The 9458-nt window shown below is 35.7% G+C and overlaps 1 protein-coding gene across 1 annotated transcript; it reads left to right on the top strand.

Moving 5' to 3' along the window:
- The first annotated feature begins 5892 nt into the window (after positions 1 to 5892).
- LOC114748005 (auxin-induced protein AUX28-like) lies at positions 5893 to 8694 on the top strand. Its single transcript, XM_028936361.1, has 5 exons — positions 5893 to 6202; positions 7012 to 7229; positions 7758 to 7893; positions 8020 to 8081; positions 8233 to 8694. Exons 1-5 carry the CDS (start codon positions 5943 to 5945, stop codon positions 8268 to 8270), a joined length of 714 nt encoding a protein of 237 aa, XP_028792194.1. The 5' UTR covers positions 5893 to 5942; the 3' UTR covers positions 8271 to 8694.
- The last annotated feature ends 764 nt before the right edge of the window (positions 8695 to 9458 follow it).

Here is a 9458-nt window from a genome sequence, read left to right as displayed (position 1 = left end):
ACCTTTCGTACATTTATTAGGAATATATCGAAAACAAAATGCTAATTATTTATATCTCAGATTCTATTATAGTATTTCATTTGTAAATAGTAATGAGAAATTGATAACCCCTTAAATTTTATTCCAGAATTTTATAAAAGGCTTAAATATTTCGGCTCATTGTATTCGACTTGCTAATGGGGGGGATACGTGTAAGATTTTCCGAAAAACGTACATGACCATAGATGCAGCAAGAAATACGGCGGTTGGGTAATGAATAAATGACGTGCCACAAGGCAAGGAACTAAAGACTGTTCATCTTTATAAAATAAATAAGCTGTGGGCTCAAATATAAAATAGCAAAGAAAGGAATTAGAATTGTTTGTGGATTAAATATATATAGATGAAGCACCGAAAGTGAGAGATAGTGAAGCAGAAATATATACAAGTCCGCACCAGTGTGTTAATAAGAAAGCTTTTTTAATTTCTCAGGCAGCTCATTGTGAGGTAACAAATATGATGACAAGATCAAGATCATAAAGAACCACAAAAGCACTCTATTCTTAAGCCAGCTGCTCGCTTCTCTTCTACATGAGATTGTATAAAGAGGGCCTATATGAAGAACTCGTATTAGTTTATATATATATATATGAAGGTAAAAAGGAAGGCAGAAGGTAAAGGAAAAGAGAGGGGAGAAGAGAAAGGTCAATTTAGGAAAGGGAAAGGAGGGGGGCACACGTGTGAAGGAGAAGAAAGTGATGGTGAAAGGTGGGGCAAAGAGCCACACGTGGGTGAGATATACATATATATATATATATATATATCATCATCATCAGTTACAGGTTTAAACTTGAAAGAAGGCAGGGGCATCGATGTGGATGGGTAGGCCCAAATAAATGAAATAATTCTGCACTGATGAGGAATGAAGAGTAGTTTTGGTCCCTGGCTGGCTATTCCAGCACGACCCCACCATCCTGCAGATGCCTAATCTCATCTCCAATCTAACCAAATACTATTCATTACTTTTGGCCATTCCTCCTCCTCAGCTTTCTTCCACAGCATCTCCATTCCCACGTCATAATCAACATGCAACCTTTAATTTTTACTCATCTTCAACCTTTGTTATCTTCCCCCTCATCATCTCATTACTAGCTACAAAAATATGGGATGTAATGTTGTTATTGCATTGACCATCCCTAAGGCAAAATATGCATGGTAATAAGTTTTGTGATGTTGGATTCCATGTAGATATTGTAAAGGAGTGTTAAGTTGTAATTAGAGCTACAAGAATGAGTCATCCTGATAGGAATCTGCTTCATTTCTTATTCACTCAAAATAAAAATTCTCTCATGTACCAGTCAACGTCTTTACTGTATTGTCATTTTTCATGGGGTATATTTTGATCAGAAAGTGCTGATCTCTAACAATTTTGAATTCTTCCGTGTAACTTCTTAATCTGTTGCTATATAAAATATAATTAACCAGTGCCGTGAGAAAGCCGATAGCTTCCCCAAGTTAACTTAGAATCAGAGTAATAGTGAACGAAGGATATATAGTACAGTGGTTTTGACTCAAGAATATATCCATCGATTGTTAATATAAAATTTAAAGTCAGGATCCGAAAATAATCAAAGCTCTCAACAACACATCTACATACAGTGCCCTGGCTAGCCATTAGCTCGATCTTGACTTTGACTGCATATATAGTTCATACTCTTTCTTGCAAGCGTTGGTGGGGTTTTGAAGTCAGATTTTTGGGTCAAAACCGACAAGATTTGAAAAAAGTTGGCCAGCTTCTGATACAAGTTAACCACTAAAACTTGACCAGCCTATGCCTATATTCACACACTCGCATTGACAAAGAAACGAAAAACGGCATCATCAGCTATACAATAATTTAACATCAACAATATTATGTATATAATGTCCTTAGCTTGACGGTTCTTGCAAGCCAATATAATGGATTGAGTTGTCACCCATTAATTTCCTACACTGGATCCCGTGCACGCATTATTGCCTTGCATGAACAATGAATTGTCCTAGTCTCGGTGTTCCGCGGAATGCCATAATTAAATTCAAAACCTACAAGGAGCGATCCCTACCACTGAAGACATCTCGTTCTCGTTTAGAGTCATCACTGAATCTAACTGCATGTATTAGGGCCGGCCGGCACACAGAGTCTGCTAGATTGAAGAAGACTACGTTCATTGTTTTCTTCTTTCAAAGTACATCTGCATCTATCCCTATCTATCTATCTCTCTCTCTCTCTATATATATATATATATATTATACATAGTGGAATCTAATAAAAATTCGGCCAACTTTTCTCTGTTTTTTTCCATTGCGAATAACATATAATTATCGAGCCATAAGTTATATATATATATATATATATATTTTCCATTGTTGCAGAAGTCAAATGGAAGCTTGCTGGTTCATGAAGATATAGTTGCCAGGTTTGATAATTGGCAATAATAAGTGACTGTATGTGTCTAAGTTGCCAAATATGAGAGAGTTAGGCATGTGATATAATGAGTATAGCGTACAAAACGAACCCGACTTCATAAAACAAAGTCGACTCAGAGCATGTGCTCAACTGACACAAAACTGAATGCAGAAACATATACTGACAAATTTAAAAATCCGTGGAAATTATGGAGCCTCGCGAACTTCGAGGATGATGTAATAATGGAAAGATCCAAAGGAAACCTTAATCGATGTGCGAGCATTTCAGGCAAGAACCGTATCGAACTTGCACTGTATTGAGCCCCATGAAAACCGCAGTAGGATCCCATAAGAAAGAAAAAAAAAAAGCTTCAAGATCCAAGAAAAAGTGACACAACTTTTAAAGCATTAGAAATATAAAAAAAATAACAAACTTGTCAACGGGCTGAGAAAATACAGCCTTGGATCGTGTCTGCGATAAACATTTTGTTGACCACTTTTTCTTGTATAAGTTGTCTTTTTCAATTGCCTTCTGGGACTAAACCAACCCTTCTGCCCTCAACATCGTCGCTTGGTTTAAGACACAGCTACGGGTTAACCACCGTCCGTGAGTAATAAACTAGCAATATCTCTGATCCATAATCATTGAACAATTAAAGAAAATAAAAATAATATCTATAGAACAATTCTAGTACGATGTGTCTCTCTCTTCCCACCCACAAATCTGAGTCCTCCCCAGAAACCGACCTTCCCACTATCATTCAGTTAGACATGGTGGTGCAGAAATCGCAGATTCACTTAACCTTACTACTGAAATTGCTGGAGTGGATGGATATGTTCGTTGTAAGTGGAGGCGATGATCTCAAGGCATTAAGTTCAGAGCCCTTAAAGAGGGAACATAAAAGGGTTTTGAAGTTAATGAATTATAACTAATTAAATTTAAGAAATGATTTTGGGCTTAATATATTTCGGAATGCAGAGAAAAAGAAAGAAGAAAGGGAAGGGGTGGGGTGCCCTGCAGCGGCGCACATGGGAAAGGGTTTGACATGCATAGAACAAATCACATGTCCTCTTTTAGTGGGGCCCTATATCACTTACCCAAATGGATCTTACCACATGCCATTGTATGTCTCTTACCCTTTGGGTCCCACTTGCTTCCCCTCCTGTCATTCTGATCAATTCTCATTTTCCATTTATAGGATGTAGTGAAATCAGCTCCCATCCCATACCATTTCCTGTACTAGTTTGCAGTTTAGTCAGCAGTAGAATCTTGTGCTTTCAATTCCCACAAAACTCTTCTTTGCCACATATTTGCACTCAAATGTATACATTGTTTACCAAAATATTCATTTTTTCATTCATATGGAAGGTTAATATAGTATTATTATTTTCATTTACTAAAAAAATAACTCTAATAAAACCAAATATCATAAGAGATAGAGTATAAGAATCTGCACATACTACTTCCGATCAATAATATAACATCCACTTTGTGATTTGCACTACAAAGTAGATTTTATATTAGGGACAAGAAATAGTATATAAGTAAATTATGTCTGAGAAATTCGAACACTAGCTGATTATATTTTTGCTTTATATATCAACCCAGGGAAGTCGATGGAGTCTCTAAATTTCCTTGAACTTTATACGTGAATAAGGATCACAGAATCATTAACCAAGTATTATAACTAGACAAAAAAACCGACGTGCAATCTTTAATTTTTCATTCATTCTTCTCACGGCCCAGTTTGGTTGGGTTTAGATAGATAGATATGTTTGAAGAGAGAAATATGCATTTTGGAAAAGAATTGTTGAACGTGGACACCATGTGTGCCTGCAATTCTGAAAAAAACATGGCACACATCAACACCACAAATGCCATATATCTGCACTATTTGTAACTACAAAAACAGTTGGCTGTGCCTTTCAAATAATTGCACATCTCTATATTTAATTTGAACTTGTTCCACGCACATTTTGTTTTTGGCGAACCACCTGTTATCACTTAGCAATCTAGGAGGGTACATCCCAACAAAAACACTTTAACTTGTCCACCACTTTAATAGAAATGTGTAGAACTATAGCTAAAAAAAGACTGGTATATATATCGAGTAATTAATGAGCATATGGGCCATTTATGCTGCTGCTTTAACTTGATGGATGCCCCTTTAGCCATAAAATCTGAGAGAAAATCATTCATTTCAGTTTTATACTTTGATATCATCTATTGGGATATATGTATTTATATACCTAATTAAAAAAGAAACCAGCTGAAACAATAAGGTTGTTCTGATGGACAATCCGCTAGGCCCTAATTAAGCAAGGCTTATCTTCGTTTCTGAAATCTGGTCAATTTGATTTGCGGGGTTCATTTTGTTTTGAATAATTTGTGCCAGATTAGGAACGTTGAAACAGTCTAACTCCTCGCATGTTTATACCTAATAGGCGACAAGGCTTACTTCTGAAAGAGCCAACACATTAAGTCGGACAAGAACTCACATCCATATGTTTAGATTTATTTGAGACTACCAGGGGCCTTTATAGATGCATGCTTCCGTTTATCCAAGGTCATCAAAGATCAAGAATCGTCATTTTCAACTATGCTTTTTGATTTAATATGTATGCTTTCTCTTACACATGGTCCCTGTTTATAGACAAATATTGAGCTATAGCTATAGAAAATTCAATTCTGCTCCATCTATAGAACTAAGACTGATATTATTACTATAGATATCACTTACTTTTCCTTTCAATTATCAATTCCCAGTAAACTGGTCCATTATCGGAGGTCATTATTTCAAGTATCCACGGGTTCACTTGGGGAGTGAAACTTCTCGAGTTTTACAAACTTGTTGATCCTAGGTGTCCAACCTTGGATCCATGATCAATAATAAGCTCGTTGCTAAATCCCAAGACGAATATATACATCAGTTAAAGTGTTAAATCATACAGTTAAAGTAATACTTAGGTAAAGTCGATAATACTAACTGATTTGACAATAAACGTACATCTGGGTCATATGTAGTACTAATACTGACTTATTTGGGGTGACGATCAGGTAAAATTAAAAAAAATTCATCTGACATATTAAAAAAACTGAAACAGGAATAATTACGTTATTTGAAATGGCGTTGGCGAAAGTAGAAGGGATTCTTTGAGTATGAAATAGCAAAACTCTAGGGATTGTTAAAAAAAGGATTTAAGCAGGAAACATGGGGTGTCCATATTCACATCTCCCACTGAGCAACCACTAGGAGATAACATCAGCTTGTCGTCACCTATCCCAGCAAGCTCGGAAAGTCCAGCTCACGCATTGGGCCACGTGTCACAAACCCACTCCGGCACAAGAGAAAAAGACAAAAAGGCCCATGCGTGCTTCTAGTAATGTCCACGACGCCCAAGCACACCCTCCTTCCTTCCCTCCCCGCACTATTAGTATATTATCATGACGGTTCAGAAAGGCGATAATAGAAAAGCCGTCAGTGAATGGTTAGAGAGAGAAAGTGATCCATATAGAGATGGAAGTGATAAGTATGAAGAAAGATCAGAAGATGGGTTTCGAGGAAACAGAACTGAGGCTGGGCTTGCCTGGAAATAATGGAGGCTCCGAAACAGAAGTGGTGAGAAAGAGAGGTTTCTCTGAAACTGAATCAGAAACTGTGGACTTGATGTTGAATCTCTCATCCTCAAAGGAATCAGCAGATCCAACTGATAACCTCAAGGCTTCGCCCAAGGAGAAGACCCTTCTGCCTTCTGATCCTGCCAAGCCTCCCGCCAAGTAAGTTTTCAATAACTTCATTATTGATTATTCTGTGTTTTCCGTTTATACGGCTCTCTTTAATCATCTTCTCTGCCACCACATAAAGTTATTTACAGTACCTGGGTTAGGTTCCGTAATAATCATGAGATAGACACAGCGACAGGAACGAGTGGCTTGCTTTTTGAAACATAAAGTTTGGTAATACAATATTACAAATTGAAACCTCCAGCTCCAAAAATCAAACTCGTGCGCTGTTTCTTTGCTACATATGATATTTGTTATCTACGAAATCAAGTAGGGGAGACAAATATATATATATATATATATATAGAGTTGACCATGTACTTTAGACCCGTACGAACAAGTTTTGATGGCTTGATATAAACTGAATAAGGATGTGCTTTTCTTGTCCTTATCGCATATTTTTAGTTTCTTTTAGTGAAAGGAGTACATATAATAATATATTTGAGAGAAGAAAGCGAAGAACCTGCACTAGCGACCTGGATATATATGAACAAACGAAGAGGCAGTTCATACGTACGCATATGTGTATGAGCTATAAGTCTAAAAGCCTGAGGGGCTTTGAAATGAAAGGATATAAAATAAGAAAGAAATCAATAGAAAATCCTAACTGCTCAGCCTTTCCGTATATTTATTTTCTTGCAATGTTGACTTTTCGAGCCGTTTAAAGAATTGGAAGTTTGAAAAGCAAATTTAAACTAGGTTCTTGGAAATCACTTGTCTCTGTCGGGTGATGAAGTTACCTGGTATGACCTATGAATGATTAATTAATTAATTAATGGCATGAATATTATTGATACGTACAGGGCGCAAGTGGTGGGTTGGCCACCAGTGAGATCCTTCAGAAAGAACATACTAAAGAACAGTGGAGAAGAGAACGAGAAGGGAAGCCCTAATAATGGAAGCTTCGTGAAAGTAAGCATGGATGGAGCTCCTTACCTTCGCAAAGTGGACCTCAAGTTGTACAACACGTACCAAGATCTCTATGATGCCTTGGCCAAAATGTTTAGCTCCTTTACCATTGGTACGTATATGGCCCACCCTCTTTTTTGTATTTTTCCTTTGCCATAATAACACCCATGATGTCCTTAATTATTAAAAAAACAGATCAAAACTCCACTTATCCTTAATACTACCTGGGGTTCTAATTATAAGATCACATTTATAGTTTTAAAATAAGGTCTTATAATTAGAATCGAAAATAGTATAAGACCTAATTAACTAATTTAATTAGATTAAAGATGTTGGTTGAATTAATTAATGTGATATGTTTTTTTCAAAACATCCTAAACATTTTTCTTAATTCCCCCCCTCCCTCTTCTACTTAATTGTTGTCAGAAGAATATCAACAAAGTTAATTTAAAGAAAAAAATTAAAAAACGTGTTAATTAAGTCTTACATATAAAACCAATATGAACTCTTCAGTTAGGTTCCACATTAAAGACCAGATGAGCATAAATGACAGCTAACTAATAAATGACAGAAGAAAAAATAGTTTAAGCAGTTGGGGATATATTAATGGACGAAATTAATGTTGTGTTGTTGATTGAAGGCAATTGTGGATCCCAAGTAATGAAGGACTTCATGAACGAGAGAAAGCTGATGAATCTCTTGAGCAGCTCCGACTATGTCCCAACCTATGAAGACAAGGATGGCGACTGGATGCTTGTGGGCGACGTACCTTGGGAGTAAGTTTTCCTATCTCATTACTATAAGTATACCCCAAAATTAAAACAACCCGATCCTTAATTATAACAATAATTATCGTACTCGATTTCCTGGCTAATTATTACCTTTTCCCCATGTCCACCCAGGATGTTTGTTGAATCATGCAAGCGTTTGCGTATCATGAAAGGCAAGGAGGCTATCGGACTTGGTTAGTAATAACACTTTTTATGCCTTTTTTTTAAATTTCCCCTTCCATGCATGATTAATCATCTAATCAAAATGTTTATTAATTTAAATTATGTAAATAGTACGTCGACATGTTCTGAGTTTGAAATTATTATCCGGGTTTATTATTTCAGCACCGAGGGCCGTGGAGAAATGCAAGAACAGAAGCTAGATTATACGTAGTGGTTACAGCAGAGATGTGTCCATGACCTACTCGTATATTCCTTTGTAATTGTGGTCCGACCGAGACTAAGGAATAATGGAGCTGGTGAACATGGATTATAGTTTTTTTTTTCTGTATCATTAATTAATATGCATGTGTATGGTTTGTTCGGTAATATTTCATACGAGACGCAGTGAGATGTCTTGATTAGTATTGATTAAGAACCGAAAAACAGTGATGGATGGCTTTATTATGTGTTTTGCAGGACTTAATATTGGCCTTCTTTGAGCCAGCAAAACAAAACGACTTTGGCTTTCTTTATTATTTGCTTTAATTGCCTGCTTTTTCTTGCTTGTTTTATAATAACAAGCTTAATAATGTGCTTGGCTGTACTAATCATTTATATCCTTGAAGTTGGATCGATTTTTAATTATTATCATTTTCGTTCTTTCCTTCCCTTTTTTTTAATTTTGTATGAGAAAAACGAAGTTTCGTATGGGTTTTAGCTTGGGATCAAGAATCGGGCAGCACTGGACATGTTCCCTAACAAATTGGACGAAGGAACAAAATCATGTGCGTGTTCATTAATGCTTGCCAGCCAATATAGCTTTTTGATTAATTAAGTACTACTCCGGTGCTATATATAAGTTTTACTTTTGGAAAATGATGTAGCCTAAAATATAATCTTTATTTTTGAGTTTGTCTAAACATTCATTACTTTTTTTTTTCTATTTTGTTCTTAATTGACTGTATTTAATACTCCCCCTCTCTCATTAATATTGTCCCCCTATATTCTCTTTTATCTCATTTATTCTCTTAATAAGTAAGGGCAAATTTAGAAAAAAAAGAATACATTTCTGACCCTTTTATTATTTTTAACTAAAGGAGTGTTTGGATGGAAACCAAACGATAATTTTAAAGTGTTTTTACGGTATACGAAATAAATATATAAAAAAGTTTATCTCGTTTTGTAAAAAAAATGCTTTTCAAAAGCACTTTTTGAGTTAGCCAAACACCCCTTAATTTTAACTACTAGTTCGTCAAATATAATTCAGTTATTTGAAATTTATATATAAAATCGGAAGGATTATATTATTGTGACATATGCACGCAAGTATATATAACTTGTTTCAAAAACTACATGACCTCTCTTATTTTAAATTTAGTATTCCTAATTTCAGACACATACGTAGAAGG

Source organism: Neltuma alba, unplaced genomic scaffold, assembly GCF_004799145.2.
Source record: "Neltuma alba isolate B1F8T4 unplaced genomic scaffold, ASM479914v2 tig00005557_pilon, whole genome shotgun sequence".
Lineage (NCBI taxonomy): Eukaryota > Viridiplantae > Streptophyta > Magnoliopsida > Fabales > Fabaceae > Neltuma > Neltuma alba.
The sequence above is the reverse complement of the archived record's forward strand: the minus strand, read 5'-3'. Positions and strand labels throughout refer to the sequence as shown.